Raw genomic sequence first — 22,865 nt, forward strand, 5'->3', positions numbered from 1 at the left:
TTGAACGTTCACATTCTTCACGTAGGCGAGCGCAATACTACCAGCAAATCAGTATTTCATGGCCCAAAATTCACACTACACTGACCCAGCTGCATTTTGCGCGACATCGCACAGTACGCGCGACGCGCAAGCCTATCTCCTTAAAAGGTTAGGAGTTGTAGAGGGACATTCCATATTATAGTCAGTGGGGTGTTTCATAAAACATGAAGTAAAATTGTTGAACAGAATCATGGGTTCGCAACGTCTAGTTTTTGACTTGTTTTGATTTTTGGACCGAAAAGATTCGGTTTTTTTTAGTGAAGATATTTATGAATGCGAATGAATGTGTGTTTGGTCGGTATTAAACACTCTGTTTAAGACTGGTTGGGGTCTGGAGTACTGATAATTACCCTCGTCCCCATCCAGACTCCATCCAGATTTTTAATACCTCCGAAACACACATTTATTGCCTCAATTAATGATTAATGAACTGCTACATAACTTTAAATTGTTGTTTTTGTTAATTTCTATGTATTTTTAAACGTGATACAGCTAAATAGGGCTGTACTGTTTGAATCTTTAATAAAACAATAATAATAATTAATAATCATCTATTCTTTCATATTTGGTTTAACAGAAAAAGCAAACGGACATTGAGGGTGGATAGGCAGCAATAACCTGGTTATAAAATTTCAGGACGAATTAAAAACAAAAATATCAAATACAAATGCTTTTGTAAGTCAATTATTAATCAAATTGACAACTATAAAATACACTAGGAAATACAAAAACGTTAGGAAATTGCAGTCTTCCCAATTAAAAAAAAATCTGATGTATTATGAAAAATAATGTAGACTCTGAATGAAACTTGAAGACAACTTGAAGTTCACCTGGCCGGATTTCATACATTCCAAATTTCAAACAATACCAGCCTAATCTGAAAAACATATATATTATTGAAGCCTGCTCTAGCTAGATCAAATGATGCACTGTTAAGCATTAACTCTACATGTACATTCACCCTAAACTTCCCAACTCCATCAAAATCCATCCCCCCATTTGGGGAGATCATTTTGCAGATAAACCATGTGTACCAAGTCCATCAAAATCCACCTATAGCAGTGGTACATATGTTGTGGATTTCAATGGATTTCTTACTGAAACATGATGTGAAGCAGATGCAATGATGGATTTTGACGGACTTGCTAATGTTTTAAGTCAAACTCAGTAGGGTGTTAAGGTTTATATCAATTTTTGTCCTTTTTTTAATCCTTATCTCATCCAACGACAATCCTGATTGGGTAGGCTCTTTCCAGCAGTGAGTCCAAGGGCTCTATTTTCGTCACAATGACAAACAGGAAATGCTTAGTGCGGTGGTCATTGAAGTTGTTTTTACTGTACTCTGGACCGTCTGAGTCCTTGATGAGATAAACGTACCTATCAGGAAAATGACAAAATGAAATATAGTGTCGGATAGGACAAGTGAATCAATATATTTTTCATACAGAGAAAATCTTGCCTTTATTCTATAATAGCCAATATGGTGTCACTACAGGGTGAGTCACAAAAAGCGGAACCCAAACCCCCAAAATTGTATTTCATATTTACAACAATATGTAGCACCAAAAATAATAATGAAGGGAAAGCCAATTTCATAAAGTACTTTTAGATGAAAAAATTACTAAAATTGCTCAATCCGTTCAAAAAATATCACAATTTAAACACAATGACCCTAAACTGAAACCTCTTTCGTCCAAAAATGTGATTTCAAGAATCGTCACAATTGTCTTCAAACATCACCAGCGATGAAAGCTCAGATTAAAAGTTAAAAATATTCAACAAAGTTCTTTTGAAGGCCCGTCTTTATTGCTTTTTTGGATGAAACAGGTTTAGGGCCATTTCATTTAAATGGTGATATTCTTTGAACGGATTGAGCACTTTCAGTATTTTTTTTCATCTAAAAGTAGGTTATAAAATTGGCTTTCCAGTCCTTTTTATTTTTGGTGTGACACATTTTTAAAAATATGAAATATATTTTGGGGAGTTTGGGTTCCACGTGTCTTGACTCACCCTGTATTATCAATAACACGCTCCGAGCAATTTTTAAAAACATGAGAGCACTTTTAAAGACATACTCCTTTCCAGCACTTTTGTCAAAAGTAACATACATTAAAAAATTCATGACACAAAACAAGGTCATCACTTAAATTTCAGCTATCCATCTCATTAACTTTATTTGGAAAATGTACAAAACTGGAGTCAATGTCAGGGTGCTGCTGAGTAGGAACATAGCTTCACAATGCTATATGCCAAGTACAGAAAATCTGGCAAGAAGAATGCAGTCACAAGCAATAGAATTTGTATTTGGATAAAATGCACCCGATGTGTCAGAGTACAAGCAGCTACAATTGAATCAAGGCTTACTTTTCGTTCTTGATAAGCTCTTTTGACATGATATCCTCCATGAATCCAGGATGAACCTCGTCAAATCTCTCAGTGCACGTCTCAAACATGTCCACTTCAAGCATGTCTAAGACAAGAGGCTTGCCATACCTGCCAACAAAACGGAATTAGAGGACCCAGGATATTATACCCCACAAAATGGGTCTGAAGAACATGTTTTATTGAGTGCTGTTTCATATGCATAGGCAAGAGAATAATCACTTCTTTGTGTTGATATGTCACTCAGTTTGACTTCCTGGTGAACTCATTTAAAGACCTTATGCAGGTGAAGATATTGAGCGTTCCGTATGATTTCCAATGAGCAGGATAACCTTAAAGTAGCTCTGGCAAGTACAGACTCTTTTTGTTGGGTTGGGTAACATTTGTTTATCATTTAACCCTTTATTTAATGCTTATTAGGCGTATTGCTGGAAACAATATGGATTAACCCTAAAGGGGCCGGGGGGGGGGGGGGCAGGGGGCACGCCCCCCTCAACTTTTTCCGCGATAGCTTTAAACAAATTTTTCGCGACCCGAGCTGTTGTGACTTTTTAACCTCGATAAATTTCCCCATATACATAGTGTACACAGAGCAGAATTATCATTCATGCATATGAATAATTAATTAGCCATAATTCCAAAACCCTTTGGACCTATAGTCATGAAATTTCTTGGGTCTGTTCATGATAAGTTGTTTTATGCATGTACCGAATTTCAAAATTTTTTGTCATTCGATGACCGAGATCTTAGGTGGGGGGCGGAATCCGCCCCCTCCCGGCTGAGAGTTGGTCAAAATAGCCCGGCCATTTTAGGGTTAACATGATTTGGATGATGCAGCTGAAATTGTGGCTACATATTGGTATGTGTATAGGAATCACAGTCTCTGACATTCACAGCAGGTATCATACACATCAATGTCAGAACTACGAATAAGAAGAACTACTACTAATCAACAATGTCTGCTTACCTGATAGCCCCAAGCACAGCCATTCTAATGACCTCAGGTTGCATGTGATTGGGATTCAATGCATTGATCAAATTGATGTCTTGGTATCGTAGGAAGGTAGATGCCCGGCCAGACGGATCAATTATAAGTGGCCACCTGCAGCACATAAAATAATCCACACATTATGTCTCATGAACAACTCAATGACTAGATATTTGGGACAAAGACTTCTGCTTGGCATTTCACCTGATATATGATTGCTTATATACATACCTGTGAAGGGCTGGTCAGCTCAGCTGGTCACTTTAGAAGACAGAAAATTCCTTTTAAGTCTTGCGCTCTAGTAGCAGTGATCACCAAAGAGATTAACACTAACATTTTAAGAGGGGATCTAAAGCAAATCAACAAATGTGAATGTGGAAACATTGCTGACCATACGATTGTTTTCAAAGATGACATCAACTAACAGGCTATGAAAGTAAATTGGTCCTTACAGCACTATCCCATCAACAATGAATTACCAAGTTCAAGCCGGGTTTATTTTGATATGACCAGACCCAGGCGTGAGATTAATTTTCACGAACCTCGATGCCGGACGGGTTCAGACCATGATCTGCGGGTAGCATACTGCGAGTGGGTCATTTACAGATATTTCCGGCCTCGCTCGCTGCGGGTTTATCAGTCATCTGATCTGAATTTCGGAAAACTTTAACTTGCATATATGTAAGTTAGGCATAACCTATTTCTAGTGCATCAATAAAACTGCTACGAAGGTAACGAGTACTGTGTTTTCCACAAACTTTTTTCATGGTCTTGTCCTCGAGTCAATAGTAACAATACATTTAATATAGGGAAATGGGAATTCATATTTTTATTATAAGTAGAAAAACTGTTTATGAACACTGTTAAATGGTTAGATACGTCACTTCAGAAGTTCGTGAACATTGTTAGACGTTGTTACCGTTTTAACCGTTTTTAGCCGTTTTACTGTTTGGATATTCAGCTTGGAGTCTTTCTTCAATGGTATTGCGGAACGCGTCAGAATCTGTGAGAACTCGTTGTACACCCATTGGTAAGGAAGATCTTACATTATAATGTTCGTGAACATTGTACTAACACCTAAGTAGTTGTCATTTGATTGGAGGATTGTAGGTCACGTGGCATTCATTAATCGAACCATTGCACGGCCTACGTCATAACCGTGCATTATTGGTTCCATTCACCTTGCTTTTTCGTCCCATCCCTTTTGATGTTATGCATGCTAAGATGCACAGCGGCCCGGCGCGCGCTATACATTCTTCGCGCTATTAAGACCATGATAGTACAAAACATGCTTTTGAAGTTGATGCAGTTGCATTGTTTTAAGAACTTACAAAGTTAATTTTCATTTTGTTTCAATGATTTAACTTTTAAACCTTTGTTAGCCTTGAACAAGCTGAAAATGTAGCGGATATGCTACCATTTTGTGAGTTTGGTTGTTCTTAAAGTGTTATCCTCCAATCGAATGACAAAGATCTACTTGTTGTTATATCAAACAAATAACGAATGGTTTGCATTCATGCAATGGTGAGAATATTTTCATTCGTTGAAAGATGGAATGTTCCATTCAACGAGGCGAAGAACATTCAATCTTTCAACTCAAGAAAATATTCTCACCATTGCACTCCTAAACATTCATTATTTGTATACTATTCAATCAAGGTGAAAGAATGACTGGCACAATTCAAAGCACCCATCAATGTTGACTGGTGACAAACCATCCTAGGAACTGATAAGCAGGCTTGATCAGCTTGAGCTTGCTCCAATGATCTTGCCTTAATTACCTGCCGTCATTTTTGATCTTGTCTCCCACATCTCTCATTAGAACATCATGGAGTTCCTTGATGTTGGCCTTGACGCCAACCTCTGGCTCACCCTCAAGCCCTACAAAATAGACAAAATATATCATGATGGAGGACAGAGAGGCATTACCTGATGTCAATGAGTCAAAAGAAGACTACAGAAGACTGCAGCAGGAGAGTTCTATAGAGATATCTGCAGCCGATTTCACGAAACTGTGCTTAGCTTGCGCCATGTGCAAGACTTACGGAACAAATTTGTTGCACAGCTGTGCAATAAACTTACGAACGATTTCACGAAACTTGGTGTAGTTGTGCAAGGATATTGGACAAGGACAAGGATAAAAACAGCATTTACGATGGCTGTTTGTGTGTGAATTTATTCTTTCGCGAAACAGTCGTTGGATCACCGCAGCCCGCCATTATAAAAATTATTTTGTCCGACTTTCTTCGGAATCGTTCGGCAACTCGAAAAAATATGTTACGAGTAAAATAGAAATTTATTTATTTCACACATAAAGTTGTGAGTGTCTTGTATCAATCTTGATAAGTTGTGCAATAACAAGCACTACGACAGTGCCGATTTCCTGGTGAAATATGTCATTTTCAGTCACTATGCCCCAACTTACGCCACCTAAAATCAGAGATGAAACTGGCATATGGCAAAAAAATTGGAAAATACGTCTAACAAAAATACGTGTCCGAAATCGGGGCCGCACTGCAGTTACACACATGTACATGCATGTACAATACACTTCATGCCCAATTTCCGGACACCAGCTCATGCTTAATTATATTCAATTCCGAACAAAATTTTACAATGAAAAAAAAAAAAGGTCAATGTTTTCATTGCATAAAACGCCTGAATTACCGTAAGAGTAATGGAGTCATCAACAAAGAAGTTCACTTCTTACTTTACAAGTCGAGGAAAAAGTCCGAAAGACAAGGGCATCGTTCATGGTGCTTCAATCATGTCCATGATTCAACCACACAACTCCACTACTCCACTTGCATTTGTACGTGGGGGAAAAATCAGGCATTATTGTCTTTCTCTTTCAACAAATGCCAGGGTTTGACCTTAACTTTTTTGTTCACTAGCCAGCCGGGCTACAGAAACAGACTCTTAACTAGCCTGCGGGCATTTTCACTAGCCGCATGTTTTCTTTTTCTTCCTATCCTTCCATCTTTGACGTATCCCAATAATGTTTTGACTCGCCAGCCGGGCTACTTAAGGAATAGTTTGACTAGCCCGCCGCTGTTTTGACTTGCGTTTGGCTAGCTAGCGGGCTACCGCTAATTTCGAACCCTGAATGCCAGTGAAATGTTTCACTAATGCTCTCTTCGCTATCCTTGAGATAATCATCATGATTTTTAAAGCATTGCATTTTGTACAACTTAATCTGAAACCTTCGAAAATTGCACAACATAATGATTTTATCCACTGGATCGTTCATGAGGCCGGCTATCCGTTCCCGACCGGCCCTGTGCTATGCGCTAGCGGACGGTGCGGTACGTACGCTGGTACCATTGCATTAATCTTTGTGCATATGCACGCACGTGCGACACAGTGATTTTTCCATGTCACCTGTCAATGTTTAACCTTTTGTCCAGCCGGAAAAGGCTCTGATCAGTGTTATGGCCTGTGTTTCTACCGTTGAAACACTCCAATAACGCTGGTGAAAGAGATTACAACTCGTTCGCGATTATTTTAATGTGCCATTTCCATCAACTCTTCATCGGCTTTTCTTCGAAATTATGATTGAAATAAAATGACATTTTGTGAAAAAATCATTACAAATTCAAATTTTGTGGGACTCATTGTAAGAAAATCAGAAATTTCATTGGAAAATTTTAAAAGTCGGATTTCCGATTAAAATCGGAAAAGTTTAATCTCTGTAAAATGATTGCGCTAGTTACGCCATAATTTATGGCGCAAGTCGCGGACTTATGCACTATCCGACTTTGGTGAAATGTGTCATAAGTGAAATGATGCACAGCGTGAAATGATGTGCAACTTACGCAATAAATTGTGGTGCAAGCAGAGTTGCGCCATTGCATTAGGTTTCGTGAAATCGGCTGCAGGATGTGCATCTGAAACTGGCTTGGGAACAGTCACATTGGTCATGGTGTTGAACAAATAGACATTGGTAATGACATTTGTTGCCTATGTAATATGTCCCGAAGGGGACAAAAAGGTTGACCAAGAGGGCTCCATCATCCATTGAAATTGTGAGACATACAGAACGTAGTGCATCTACATCAATAAGTCACTTGGCAGATGGCCTAGTGGCATTCAGTTCAATATATTATACCTCTGGCCGTCTTCTGCTGCTCTCTGATCTGTAGTTTCACATTGGCCAATCGTTCTCTGGTCTTCTCAGCCTCCAACTTGGCAATCTCAAGATCATGCTCTGCATCTTTAACAACCTGGCATGGAGCAAAAGGAAAATGTCAAATCTATGTCTTATATTTATTCAGAATCTGATCTACTTATTTAGTGAGACATGAGTATATTTTAATTCTTTCTGTTAATGAAATTTTTAGTGACTCGATTCGACTTCCGTCTGCAAGGGTAAATGACTTGTCTTGACTCGAGTCACTGTGAGCAAATTGACTTGACTTGACTAGCCTTCGCTCAAAAGACTGGACTTGAATCAAGCGAAGGCTAGTGAGGCTTGAGTCCCAAAAATCAAAACTACTTTTTCGAAAAATATTTGCAATGACTTACAAACAAACAACGTGTCACAGACTCCCACCTCATGGTTCTGGAACACACAAAATACTAGCCACAAACTGGATTTAAACATATTTTGTTCAATTCGTTGTTTCATCATTGGCTTTGGCCGATTCCTTATAAAGCTCTTGGATCCGAATGCCGGCTAAATTTATGCCCTCCTTTTAAAAATTAAATAGATGCATGCCAACTTTTAAAGAGGTTGTGGAATGCTCAAAGACATTTCCGTCATTTTTTGGGTATATGTAGCCTAAGGTGTGATGAAATAAAAACGACTATTGTTTCTGTCATGAAATGAGTACAAAAAGTACTTTTGAGAGCTGTTTTTCAAGTCCTGTCATGCCTGTTTCGACGCGAACGTGCAATCTGTGTAAAAGTCGTCGTTGCGGGCAGCAAACAAAACACAGTAAATCGTGACGTAATAAACAGGACTCCCGATGCAGAGTAGCATAAACGAGTCCTGTTTATTACGTCACGATTTACTGTGTATTGTTTGCTGCCCGCAACGACGACATTTACACAAATTGCACGTTTGGGTCGAAACAGGACCTGAAAAATAGCTCTCAAAAGTACCCTTTGTACTCATTTCATGACAGAAACAATAGTCGTTTTTATTTCATCACACCTTAGGCTACATATACCCAAAAAATGACGGAAATGTCTTTGAGCATTCCACAACCTCTTTAAATAATCAGAAACAGTTTTGTAAATAAATGCAATTTTGTTTTGATGTTATCAGCGGAAATTCTAAACACTTTCTTGCTATCAGTTTGTAAACATGTTGACATGCTACACATTTTTAGCATGAGGTGATAGCAAGAAAATGTGTTTAGAATTGTGTTAACTCACAAAATACATTTTTGTAGGCAAGGCAAATATCCACACAGAGGCAATTAGGCTACCTTTGTCCTGGCAATGCCTAAAATTGAAAACTTGGTCCCATGGTCAATTTGACCTCTCTTGGAAAATTACTCATAACTCTGTCAAAAATGTTCAGATTTGGACGTTTGATATCTCATTTTAAAGTGAAAAGGTGTATCCTTCACACCATACCTATATTATCTATATCGTTTCGGTTTTGCGGTAACACCATGTGGTAATAACTACTGCTTAGAAGATATTAGTTCTGAGAAGAACTTGTCCTGCTTATTATCAACTTGCTAAGTAGTTTTTTTGTTTGTTTTTTGTTCTGTTTACCGACCGAAGAAGCATGCCTCGTAACCAAGTCGATACTCGAACAGCCAACTCACAGCCAACTGACACAGTCGAGCGAGCTCAGCGGGCATCCCTCAACACAATGCCCATGGCTCACAACCAACTGACACACCCGAGCGAGCAGGGCATGCCCAGCAAGCACTCCTAATCCTAACAAACCCTACTTAAGGAGTAGCATCTCCAACTTTCTTCAGTCTCCTGACGATGACTAGAGCAGGCTAGTCGAAACGTTGAGACCAAAGACAAGTTCTTTTAGAACTTACAGCAGGACTGTTCTAAACAGAACCAAAAAAAAAAAAAAAACTACTTAGCAAGTTGATAATAAGCAGGACAAGTTCTTCTCAGAACTAATATCTTCTAAGCAGTAGTTATTACCACATGGTGTTACCGCAAAACCGAAACGATACCGATACCCCACCATGCAAAGCCTCAAATCTTATATATTATCTATGTTGGTTACTCATTCTATGTCTGGCATTCCGTTGTATTTTGTTTGCATTTTTATTGATACACACAGTATACTGTTCAAATATTCGAGACTCAAATTGACTTGAGCTAAATATTTGACTCCACTCGACTCCACTTTCTTGACCTAATAACTCGACTAGACACGAGTCACTTCTTAAAAATAATGACTCGACTCGACTCGAGTCTCAAAAATCAGTGACTCGTTACAACTCTCAATAAAGGAAGCCTGAAGAAATCTAGAGGGAACAAACGATGAACTTTTGAGGGGGAAAAATCACAGAATCAGGTAGGGATTGAAACCAAGAACATAAAGTGCTGTTGCTGGGATCCATACCAGGATGACAAATGTACCGCTGTGCCAACCTGACTTTACTTGATACCTATATACTGATGACAGTGGGCCGCAGCGGATCCACGTTGATAAAAACGCAGGCAGATATAAGAAAACGGAATGCTGCTGTGCAGCCCTTATGTCTTTTGACTGCCTGCATTTTAATCAACCTGGATTGGCCTCTGATGGGCATTTACATTTGTTTGCATAACATAGGATTTTCTGCAATGACCAGGACCACCATGTGTGGGAATGTGTCCGACCACCTCCCTATTCCCCTCAACAATATTGTAATCATTTCACACCTGCAAGGTAATATCTGTCTTCACATTCTGAGCGGTGCATTTGTCATGTTCTGTGATACGCTTGTTCAGCTCACAGTAAGCCTTGTTGAGTTGCAGCTGTCTCGTATCATGGTCTTTCTGTGCCTCAGCAAGTTGGTTCTCTAACCTGAATATGACAAATTGAAACCACAATAATGCAAGCAAATATATGACACAAAATGGAATGTCTAGTCTGTCTACACCTCAATATATTGAACAAATAGAGACACAGCCTGTTCAAATTTGTTAAAATACACTGCGCAACAAGATGAAGTCTGGTTTCCAGGAACCAACTTTTGGTGTTGTTCAGTGAGAAACAACTAGCTAGCTAGTTCTCCAGTGTTGGGTGCATGAGCACCATGTTCTCAAAAGATGTGTTCCAAATGTAACAAACATGAATGCTCTTACTGTTGAGATTGAAAAATCTATAACCAGTTGACAGTGATAGGAATCAGAGTTTAAAAATGGCCTTTCAAAAAGTGGAGGATAATAGCTGAAAATGTATACATGTATAAGTAGAATTGTGAAACTTGTGGAGGCTTTTTGGCACATCAGCCTGAACAACTGATAGAATGTTAGGATTTACTCTAGAAGTCATGACCCAATACTGGTAAACTGGCAGTTTGGTGATATAATCCAAATATGCATTAGCCTGGCTTTGGCTTCATAATTTTTTATGTCCCCAACTTGATTGGGGGGAGGGGGGAGGGGAGGGGACCTCTGGCCCAATGTGGTGTTCTCCACCAGGATCATCAAATGTTAATATCAAAATGAGATCGGGGGAGGAGTAATTACATTTCAGTTTAACAGTTTTACTATTCATAAGATGGAATTTGCATCGGGTGATGTAAATTTATTATTAGGTTTTGCCCTTCACCGACATTTAAACACTGTATACTCAGTGAGTTACCAGCCAACCGTTGGAATCCCGACCAGCCAACCGATCCCGCAAGCTCAGTGGTCGAGTGTTAAGACGTCTGCACTAGAAAGCAGGAGGTCGTGGGTTTGAGTCCCACCCGAGTGATTTTTTCTCACTTTCACTCGGGGGGTAACACACTGAGTAAACAGTGTTTATACGTCAGCGAAGGGCAAAACTTAATAACAAATTAACAGTTTCAATTATTCCTAAGCCAGATATGAAGACCAAATTCTAAAGAAAAACTCCTTACTTTGCCATCTCTGCCTCTCTCCTCTTCCGCTCTTCTTCCTTGCGCTGTTCTCGTTGTGTTTCCATCTTGGTAATCATGGTGTCAGTCAAAGTGATGTCCCACTCTTGCAAGAGCACAGTCAGTGGCTCATGAGCTGCCACCTGCTCAGGCGTGGCACCATCACTAGCATAGAGGCGAGGGTCTGCACCATTCTGGAGGAGAACCTGAGCAGCTGTTAGGTGACCAGCAAATGCAGCCCTGAGGTGAGACAAAATATAGACTGCTGCCTAAACAACAGCCACATGAAGATGCTCAACTCTCCCTCAATAAACAGTGCAAAACCAACTTTTTGCTCAACAGAATTCAGAAACTGGGCTGAGTGAGGCCATGTAAAAAGATTTTTGTTTTTGGAAGGCCATTTTATTGACATTCGAAGCCATTTTTTTCTATTATGAATTTCATCCTTTAAATAACACGTAATTTCCAATCTGATTTGAAATTTTTTTTTTTACAGAATTGTTCTCTATCTGAAAGAATATATACATAATGTTGACACATCACAAATAAAATGGATATTTTGGACCGCATTCCATGCGTCGTCACCAGCTCATCAAATGTTCAAAGAGAGGTCATGCATGGAATGCCATCTATACAGCGCACACCAAATGAACGGCTTTGCATTTGCAGTGCGCTGAGGACTGACTAATTATTTGCAGTCGGCAGGTCGGCCAGCGGCGTGGTGGGGTTCGACAAGTAGGAGTTGTTCCATGCTAGCCGTGTGTATATAATTACTATGGTACGCGCAGTGAACTGTGCTTCACCAGTGAAACATTTTTGGCCCATGCCCCGACGACTACTTTTAGACAAATGACAAACTTGATTCATTTTTTTTTCAATTATCCAGTCAAAAAAGTAATGTCTTCAGCTACGAATACCTGCAAAATGACACAACTGTTATTTCACATTCTGCATCCACTTTAATGTAATGACATGGGAAGGACATAAGTTTTACCTACATGTACATGCTGCATACCTGCATCAGTTCACAATGGCAAGAACAAAGGAATGTCAGACAATTCAACCATTGAGACAACTTGACTTGGGACAGCTCGACTGTTGAGACAACTCGACTGTTGAGACAACATAATCACGTTTCATTATCCGAAACCTACCGATCTCTTATGTCATGTATGTCTGCCCATCCCAAGTGCCAATGAATGGGATAGCGCCATCATTCTCCTCAAATAAGCCAACCCCGTCCAGCAACCTCAGCCCAATCACCCCGGCCCAATCCGACCGGGCCAAGCATGCTACCCCAAACCCGTACCCCACCATCCGCGGCTGGACTCACAGCAACAAAATCCCAACGGCAAAACAAAAAACTTGGCGTCTTCCAATCCCTTGCCCCCAAGAGATTGGAAAACCCCAGCATAATGGGAGTCCCGGCTGAGCCAAACTCAATTGTATCCTGTCAAGCAACCCCAACCCAATGATCAAACCATCCCGGGTAGGGCCTTACTAAAAATATTCCCTACTATCCCCCGAAACATTGCGAGTCGACTTGTCTCAACTGGCGACTTGTCTCAACGGATGACTTGTCTTTCCATTTAACGCACATACGGTCCAGTTGTCCCAACGGTCAAGTTGTCTCAACGGTCCAGTTGTCCCGAGTCGAGTTGTCTCAACGGTCGAGTTTTCTCAACGGTTGAGCTGTCCCGAGTCAAGTTGTCTCAACGGTTGAGTTGTCTGACCCTTGAACAAAGCCACCCAGTCTAAAGTCAAGCTATTCAAATATTAAAACTGTGACCCAACAAGGCCTTCCTTTTTTTTATTTGTCATCCCTAAAAACTGACAAGTGATTTGACTTGTGACTTGTGACTCTAGTACCCTGTGTCACAGTTGGAATTACCTGTACAACGGAGTGCGCTCAAACTGTCCCCTTGAATTGACATCAGCCCCTCTCTCTATTAGCAGTTTGATGGTGTCAGCATGACCCCCACTGGCTGCCTCAGACAAGGGTGTGTTACTATTGGCATCTTCACAGTCAATCATCTCTAGTTGGTGTTTGGCCCTGAGGGCCAGGCCCATGGGGTCTGTGCCTATGCCCTGCTTGACGTCATCATTCTCAACCTCAAGAATGAAAAATGGGGATTTGGCAAAATGAAACACCACAAGCAAATTAAGTGCATGCCGAATTGTAATCAACCCTGTTGGAGATGAGCAGTATTCAAGTTTCAAAGGAAATTGTTCAAGAAAGTTTAGAAAAATGTAGCTACCAATTTTTAATTGACCGTCAATATATCTTTAGTTTTTTTTATTTTTTTATTCTAAAGGAAGCACACGTACATAAATGTGCATGTAAGCTGCATTGAATATCCCTTACTGCCACAATACATGTACATGTGACATTGTGGGCTAGGCAATTGTAAAGTGTGCACAATTCAAACACAAGAGTTGACATTACCATTTGGTTCATAACTTTGGGTTGCAAAAGCGACCTGAACAGTCCACACACTTAAAGCCCATCACAAAGTTAGAATCAGATGTCACTGACCTCCTTAAGTACCATGAGTATCTCATCATTCTCTCCATCAAAGGCTGCCTCCAAGAATCGCTTGATCCTCTGTTGACGTAGCTTCCTCCTTTGTCTCTCCTCCATCTCCTTCCGGTGTTCCTCCTCTGCCCTCTCCTGCTCTCTTTTCACCATGGCAACAAAGGCCTACAGGATTAGAATCAAGCATTTTTGAATTCTGAGACTTTTGCCAGTCACACTATCCCATGACAGTCTGTCGCTGACAAAAGGAACAAAGTCTGCAAGTTTGGAATAGGCAAAAACAGGCATTTGCCACAGATTTGCCACTTTCTGTGTTTTAACAACAAAGGTGGCTAAAACAGCCTGCCTATTTCAAAATACACGTCTCTGACTTAAAACTTAAAAACGAACATATTTATAAAAGATTCATAAATAAGAATCAAACTTAATAGAGTGGCAACCCAGAAACAAGTGCTATGCAAATTAGCTGAGAATCACTCACACGATTGAGCTGATAACTATTACTGCAAAACTAGTCCGAAAATTTGGGACCCTCAATACTGTGTATGAGCATGGAGATATAGTTCCATGGTAGAGTATAGCTCCATGGTATGAGAGTCCCAACTACTTAAGGTGTTAAAAACATGCAATACAAGAGGCTGGCACCTAAAAGGACCAGTCCAACAACCCTTCAGCACTGTATCAATCAACTGTGCCAAAAGAAACATGGCATGTCTGGTATTAGTCTCTTTTTTTCTACTCATTTCTGCATAGTCAGCCATCAGACTAATGACAATGAATGAAGATCAGAAGTCAGTCTTTTCAAACAGTTGGACCACGGTTGTACATGTGCCAGTCTAGTATTTAGCCTCATTTTGAAATCACTTGACTTCCCTCTCATGTGCAAAATATTGAAGAAAAGACTTCAAAACTGGAGTTGCGTCTTCAAACTTAATTGGTTGGTGACATTTACAGAGGACCCTTTTTTTTGCCCTATGAAATTTTTGGAGAATTTTGCTGGCTAAAGAGTGAGTACGTACAGTTGGCCTGATTTAGTTTTGCATGTTTTTCAGTACTGGAGGTCCCAGTTGTGTTGCAAAACTTGATACTCAATGAAAACTGAGAAATTAAATGAGTGCACATGTACATGCATCTCTTCAATGCAGAAGAAGACAGAGATATGGAAGGACACAAATGCTCAAATGCCATTACATTGTACCGTACATGCAGTGGTGCTCAATGACACTGTATTAGGGTTTATGCACAATCAGAAAACTAGTTGTGACATATAGGGCCAACGGTAATTGGCACAATTAAAAAGCATATACACATGGAGTTCCAAGGACTCTTGTGAGTATTCGCACAGAATGTCACATTTTTTTAGAATTAGAATCCACATGTTTATTTATTTATTTAATGTTTATTGTTTATTTATTGTATGGTGTTCAAATATTTGTGACTCAAATTGATTTGAGCTAATATATAATTACTTGACTCAACTTGACTACACACTGTGACTCGACTCGACCTTCTTGACCTAATGACACCACTCGACACAAGTCACACAAGTCACTTCTTTAAATTGACCTGACTCGACTCGAGTCACAAAAATCAGGGACTTGTTACAACTCTGCCATTGAATCCTACATGTAACTATACCTCTTTCTCTAGTTTCTCCATCATGGCTTCATACTCTTCCTTTTCTCGTCTCAGCTTCATAAGATGACCCTTCCCCAGAAACCGGCGCACCCATTTCTGGATGACCACAGCAGCCAGTGTCTCCTTTGATGGTGGTTTGGGCTTTGATGGAGCATTGTCTTTCTTGGCACCAGCTTTTGGTGTGGAGGCAGCTTTGCCGCCAGGCCGGTTAGGTGTCTTAGCTCCAGCTAATGAAGTGTCAATTATGTAACAGACCAATGTTTTAAGCATTTTCTAGGCCTAAGGCCCCAAAAAAACAGCTTCCAATTACATGGCATTCGAAAATAAGGTAGGCAAGTAGGGAATTAAAAAAAAAAAATTGGTGCCTTTTTTGGGTGTACGATCATAATATGGAGACGTCTGCGTGTAGTCAAGGGTAAAAGGTAGAAATTGATGGTTTTGGGTGTTTTTTTCTCCTCATTTTTCTGGAAGCAGAAACTGGAAGCGAATTTATTTTTTTGGCCTAACAGCAGTGATTTAAAAGAAAGAATGAATAAGGGAATAAATGTGTGCTCGGGAGGATTTAATCACTCTGTTTAAGACCGCTTGGAGTCTGGGTGCTGATTTCGGCTCGGGTAATTATCAGCAACCAGACTCCAAGCGGTCTTAAACAGAGTGATTAATACCGACAAAGCACATATTTATTCCCATTCATAAATACCTTTTTGTTAAAAAAAATCTAAACTTTATGGTAAAAAAACCCCAGATTTTGTTCAACAAGTTCACTTCATGTTTTTTGAAACACCCCTCTTGCTAAATAATGGAGTGTCCAGCTGGCGAGTAAGATGTAAACAACTCCTTTTATGGAGATTGGCGCGTGCGTCGTGCATACTGCGCGATGTCGCGCAGAATGCACCTGGGGGGTTGCGTTGTGAATTTAGGAAATTCTGACTCACAGGTAGTATTGCGCATGCCTAAGTGAGGATTGTGAACGTTCAACCAATAAAACGGTAAGAGGCACTGGATTTTTAGGAGTCCAAATTTCATGTGATGTTGGAAAAGTGTTTACCAGCTAGCCATGTCTTTATAATCCGTTTAAGACCGGCCACGTGACGGGCTCTCGACCAACAGGAATGGGAATTTAAAACTGTCTTAGGTATTTTTGAATAGTTTTTAACATCTTGGATGAGCAAAGTTGTGAATGAATGTGAAGTTGTGGACCCGGCCGTTCCAATAAATAATTAAGAAAAAGGAAAATCCATTTTTAGGTTATTGAACTCACTTGATTAGTAATTAATGTTGAATGCCAGAAACAGGAAGGTTGTCATCAGATTGATTTTTTTCAGGGAATTTCTTGGGTAAAACTCAAACAATGCAGACAATGGAGTCCTCTAACGTGGCGCACTTTGATTTCCCCCGAATTTCTTCATGTAGAGTTTCCAAACCTCTTTAGTTGACAAGCTTCAAATTCATTCAATTAAAAGCTGGTCAGTTTTGCCTTAATAACACTTACTGTTGAAGTCTTGTGGACAATTTTAGTGTCATGAAAATATTCCAAAATTGAAAAAGTGGGGCATCCTGAAATTTGGCACAAAATCGGCCAAAACAAACTTTGTTAATATTGTGGATTTTCCAAGATGTTTCATTTTCTCCACTCTTTTGCTTAAACAAAATTGTGTGCAAAGGAGCTACAATTTTGTTGAAAACAAATAAAAAGACAACATAATGGCAATTCCAAAAATGTAAGAATTAACAAACAAAAAAAGGAGGAGGAGATAGGTAGTAAAAAGGACGGGAACGAGAAACTGGTTTATTTTTCTTACTTGGCCTTATTTACTTATCTCCACTTACACATCTAATGACATGTTAGTAAGAAGAGTATAAATCTCTTACTTCGGGGAGAATTAGAAAAAAAAAAAAAGGTTCACTATGCCATCCAAATTTGAACGGTTTCTCAGTCCCAGATTCATGTCTTATCATCACTTTTGCAATGACTGACCTTCATTGAGATGATATGAAAAAAAAGCAGCGTCAGGTTGCAACATTCTTGGTTCTTGGTTGGTTCTTGGTTGGTTCTTCTCCTAAATACTCCACGTGGGAGTTTATACAGGAGGCCAAAAACACCGGGGCAAACCCCTTCTCTTAGCGATAAGTCTTTCCTCAGGCAGAATTTAAAACGTGATTCATTCAGCAATTTGATTTGGAATTGAAATCCAATATTAAGCAATAGTTATAGTAGGCCTATGTTGTTTTTTTCTCGAAATATACAGCTGAAGCTGAACTGAATCTTCATCAGGGTAGTTGGGAGCAACTATAGAATGCAGGGCCACGCCGGAAAAGGTTTTTTTTTTTGTAGTTGGATGCGATGTGAGGAGTGGGGTCATTGAGAAGAATGGCACTCTTTTGAGAACAAAGCAACGTTGGTATGTGAGATTCTCCTATGCGTACGTACGCGGGTACGGTATGACATAGATGTATAAAAAATAGAGGGCGGTATAAAGAGTGAATGAGCATGAAGTAAATTGTGATCAATAGAGGGCGCTATAGAGAGTGAATTATTGACAAGTACGTAGTATATATACCGAGTGAGACAGCTTGGGATGTCTTGGATGTCTTGGATGTGAGGTGGATGAGCATGAAGCCATGATCAATAGAGGGTGCTTTATTTACCCCAGGACCCTCTACTGTATTTACCCTGTAAAGTATAAAACCCACTACTTTATTTGCTTATCTAAAACCAACCCCAACCTACCCTCTCATTCTGTCTTGGATGCATGGATGCGCGGATGCGGGGTGGGCATAAAGTAAATTTTAATCAATAGAGGGCGCGTTATTGGAAGCCTGGATGCGCGGATGCGGGGTGGGCATGAAGTAACTTTTAATCAATAGAGGGCACTTTATTGGATGCCTCGATGTGCGGATGCAGAGTGGGCATGAAGTACATGTAAGGGCGCTATAGAAATGAGCGGATGGCATGAAGTTAATCTTAATAAATAGAGGGCGCTCTATTGGATGCCTGGATGCACGGATGCGGAGTAGGCATGAAGTAAATTTTAATCAATAGAGGGCGCTATAAAAAAACGATTGCGCATCCCCACAGTAATGGATGTGCGGATTTAATATGGAGTGGCCCTGTATTCTATAGTTGTACTGGTAGTTGTTCAGCACCCTTCTTTACTTTAGGTTTTGAGCACTTTTGTCATGTTTGTTGCTAAAACGAACAAAATGTACAAATTACAAATGCATAGGCTACCATTGCCTACCTTTAAGTTTAACAACATGTTATCCCAATTGTCATGATCATTATAAGTTCCCATGTGGAATTTGTCAATACGCAGTTAAAAACAACGACCCAGCACTCGAGTGCGATGCATGCAAGAACTGGATTCATAACAAATGTTCAGGTATCTCAGACGGAAGTTACAACCATTATCTTTCACTCCACAGTTTCAACTGGATATGTCCATCTTGCGATGTTTTAAACTTTTCTAGCTCTCTGTTTTCACTTGACCAGCTTGACACGCAAAACTCATATGAAAGTTTATCACTGGAAAATTCTGGAAATAGAGAGGACAGTACTCAATTTATTCCTGTGGTTACTTCTAGCCCTTATGACAATGAGGAAATGAGGAGAACTGCTAACAAATCAAAGACTTTTGTGCCCAAGTTCCCAAGTATGGATCAACCGGCAAATAGACTATTCAAGGACACAAACACAACTAAATCCAAGTCCAAACCTAATTCCAGCTCAAAAACTGCTCCGAAAAATGGTGTTAGATTTTGTGTCATGAACTGTTGTAGCATCAGGGGAAAATCTGCTCTCCTGGATGCTTTTGTGTCGCTTGAAAACCCTGAAGTTATCATTGGGACAGAATCGTGGTTAGATGATTCCATTCAATCAGCTGAGGTGTTTCCCCCCAATTTCACCGTTTACAAAAGAGATTACCAAAGTTTTTGTGGCTGTAAAACACGGCATTTCATCTCTTGAGATAGAGAGATACTGTGGTGTCAACTCTCCTTCAATACCAAGTCCAGGAGTGATGATATACTTGTGGGAGCAAAGTACAGATCACCAGAATCATATAGACCCGAGTCATTGGAAGGCTTAGACGAAAGCTTACAGAAGTTGCAGAACAGTGTGAATGCACCGTTTATAATCTTAGGAGGGGACTTCAACATACCAGGCATGTGTTGGAAAAGTGATGATGCTACAATTCCCGTTAATAGCATTCAGACCGACATACTTCGCATTGCAAACGACCATAACCTTGATCAGATGGGTAAATTTCACAACGAGAAGGGACCTGGCGTCTGGTACGGAGAACATTTTAGATCTCTTGTTCACTACACGCCCAACTTTAGTCAACAACACCCGTGCAAGTTCTGGGATTAGTGATCATGCAGCAGTGAAAGCAGAAGTTAACATCAGGGCGACCAAACCCATGAAACCACCTAGGACCATTTTCCGATGGAAGGATGTTGACGAACCTGGCTTCATTGAATCAGTATCCAAGTTGCAAGCTGATTTTATGAACTCATCTCCACTAACGAAACCTGTGGAGGAAAACTGTAATATCTTCAAAAATGGGTTGACTGATATCATAAACCAACTAGTTCCTCAGAAGATTGCCAAGGGCAGACCTAGACCTGCTTGGCTTTCAACTGACCTAATATGCATGTGCAGAAAGAAAGAGAGGCGTTATGTGAAAGCAAAGAAAAGTGGGTTAGCATCAGACTGGGAAGACTTCAAAATACTACAGAAGAAAGTCAACCGTGAGGTTCGCTGAGCAAAGCGTTCTCACCTACAGGATATTACCTCATCTGAAAATCCAAGACAGTTTTGGCGATTTATTAACTCCAACAGGAAAGACAACACGGCCATACAGGTTCTCAAAAAAGATAACACAAACATCACCACAGATAAAGAAAAAGCTGGTGTGCTAACTGACCAGTTCAGTAGTGTGTTCACCAGAGAAGGGGAGGTTGATACAGATACCCAGCAGAGTTTACCATCCAGTCCATATCCTGACATGCCTGACATTGTGGTGTCCGTGGATGGCGTTGCCAAGCTGCTGAAGGAGGTTAACACCAGTAAATCTGCAGGACCCGATGCTCTGTCTAACAAGGCACTTAAACTGGCTGCTGATGTCATTGCACCAATGCTTGCGGTCATATTTCAACAGTCACTCGACACTGGCACTCTGCCTACAGATTGGAGAAAAGCAAATGTTGCGCCACTTTTCAAAAAGGGCTCCAGATATGATCCCTCTAACTACAGGCCAATCTCACTGACATCGGTTAGTTGTAAACTGTTAGAGCACATCATAGACAGCCATCTTATGGAACATCTTACAGACAACCAAATCCTGAACCCGAACCAACACGCTTTCCAGAAAGGCTTATCATGTGAATCACAGCTCGTCATGACCATGCAAGATCTGACCAGTAATTTCGACAACCAAATAACCACAGATGTTGCAGTATTAGACTTCTCGAAAGCTTTCGATGTCGTCCCTCACAAGAAGCTAATCCAAAAAATTGGGTATTATGGAGTCAGAGGTAAAACTCAGAACTGGATTAAATCATTTCTGACAGACAGGCTACAACGGGTGATGGTCAACTGTGAAACATCCAAGTGGCATCAAGTATTAAGGGGAGTTCCGCAGGGAACAGTCCTGGGACCGCACTTGTTTCTACTCTTCATAAATGACATCAACGACTCTGTGGGTGGAACAACACGACTTTTTGCTGATGACTGTTTGATGTACCGCAAGATTCATTCTCCATCCGATGAGCATTCATTCCAGAAAGATCTTGATACCTTGGCTGACTGGGCAGATACATGGGGTATGAAATTCAATCCAAGCAAATGCAATATCATGAGAATCTCCAGAAAAAGAGACTCGGTAAAACCATCATACACCATGTTAGGGGTAAATCTTGAAGTAAAAGCTGAGATCACTTATCTCGGTATCATCATCCAAAATAAATTTGAGTTGGAACCGCCTGACTGAACATGCAGCCTATAAAGCCACCCGTGTCCTCAACTTCATCATGAGAAACTTCTACCCAGCCTCAAAAAGTCAAAGTCCGTCAAAGAGAAATTATATTTCACCCTGGTTAGGCCCCTCCTTGAATATGGGAGTACTGCTTGGAACCCATATGCCACCAAAAACATCTCTTCACTTGAAAGAGTCCAGAGGCGAGCTGTACGTTTCGAGCTGCAAGGATTTTTCAAGAAGAAGCAGCGTAACTCAGATGTTGGCCACCTTGGGCTGGACATCACTTGAAGAAAGGAGGGAATTAAACCAACTAGTATTTTTGTACAAGGTCATCAACAACACAGTAAACATTCAACCAGATGCACTGCAACCGAAAAGTAACAGACAAAGGAGGGGGGAACAACTGCCAATTTAATGAAATCACCGCAAGAACCAATGTCTACATGCAATCCTTCTTACCAAGAACAGTCAGAAAATGTACCGAACAAATTACCCCAAGATGTCATCAATGCCCCAAACCACAATCAATTTAAATCATTGAATTAGTTAATGCCACTCTCCAAGCCTCTTAGTTATACTTCCTCGAGGAGATCTGAGGAGGATAACCACCAAGTACCAAGTATATAGGCCTAGGCCCAGGCCCTATTTGTCTTGCATGATGTATTTATGTAGCCCGACTGCGTCTGGCCGTACAGTATCATCGAAAGCTAACGTACTACTACAGAGCTTGTGATAGTACTGTACGGCCAGACGCAGTCGGGCTAGTATTTATGATCTACCTTTTACTGGTGTAACTTTCTTCGCTGGAGTTGACTTGGTGGTTGACTTGGAGGCAGCTGGTTTTCCAGCAGGCTTCGCAGCTGGCTTTTTAGGTGGCATTTTACAAAGTCGAAACGAGTCAACCCGGGAGACGCGTACGTGCGGCACTGAAACTCTTCGTGTCGCTTCACGCTATAATACCGGCCGGGTGACCGTAAGGATCGACGGTAAATGGCAAAATTCGGCTAAGTGCTAGACTACAAAAATTTGCTAGATTTAACAAAAAAATCTGCACGAAATACATTTATAAACACTTAAACTCACGTGCAGGTGTTATAAAATTTCCTTAATAACAGAAACAAAAATGATTAATTTCCTTTAAAAGGGTTAAATTAAAGTTAATTTGATGCAAATGCCGCGCCGATGCGCGTGTGGTACGTACTGCTGCACCTAGCCCGACTGCGTCTGGCCGTACAGTACTATCGCAAGCTCGTACTACAGAGCTTGCG

The 22,865-nt window shown here is 40.4% G+C and overlaps 1 protein-coding gene across 2 annotated transcripts; it reads right to left on the reverse strand.

Moving 5' to 3' along the window:
• Window positions 1-1,247: 1,247 nt before the first annotated feature.
• LOC119728730 (IQ motif and ankyrin repeat domain-containing protein 1-like) lies at window positions 1,248-22,476 on the reverse strand. 2 transcript variants are annotated; one of them, XM_038201077.1, is made up of 11 exons: window positions 22,377-22,476; window positions 15,617-15,843; window positions 13,979-14,143; window positions 13,334-13,554; window positions 11,446-11,682; window positions 10,259-10,403; window positions 7,518-7,632; window positions 5,191-5,290; window positions 3,389-3,523; window positions 2,404-2,532; window positions 1,248-1,416 (listed from the first exon to the last, which is right to left on the reverse strand). In XM_038201077.1, the coding sequence occupies exons 1-11, from the start codon at window positions 22,474-22,476 to the stop codon at window positions 1,257-1,259; spliced, it is 1,734 nt and encodes a 577-aa protein (XP_038057005.1). In that variant the 3' UTR covers window positions 1,248-1,256. The 2 variants fall into 2 exon arrangements, with proteins under 2 accessions (XP_038057005.1, XP_038057006.1); XM_038201078.1 differs by lacking the exon at window positions 15,617-15,843 and having other exon boundaries at window positions 22,377-22,459.
• Between the last annotated feature and the right edge of the window lie 389 nt (window positions 22,477-22,865).

The sequence above is a fragment of the Patiria miniata genome, unplaced genomic scaffold (genome assembly GCF_015706575.1).
Source record: "Patiria miniata isolate m_02_andy unplaced genomic scaffold, ASM1570657v1 HiC_scaffold_20, whole genome shotgun sequence".
NCBI lineage: Eukaryota > Metazoa > Echinodermata > Asteroidea > Valvatida > Asterinidae > Patiria > Patiria miniata.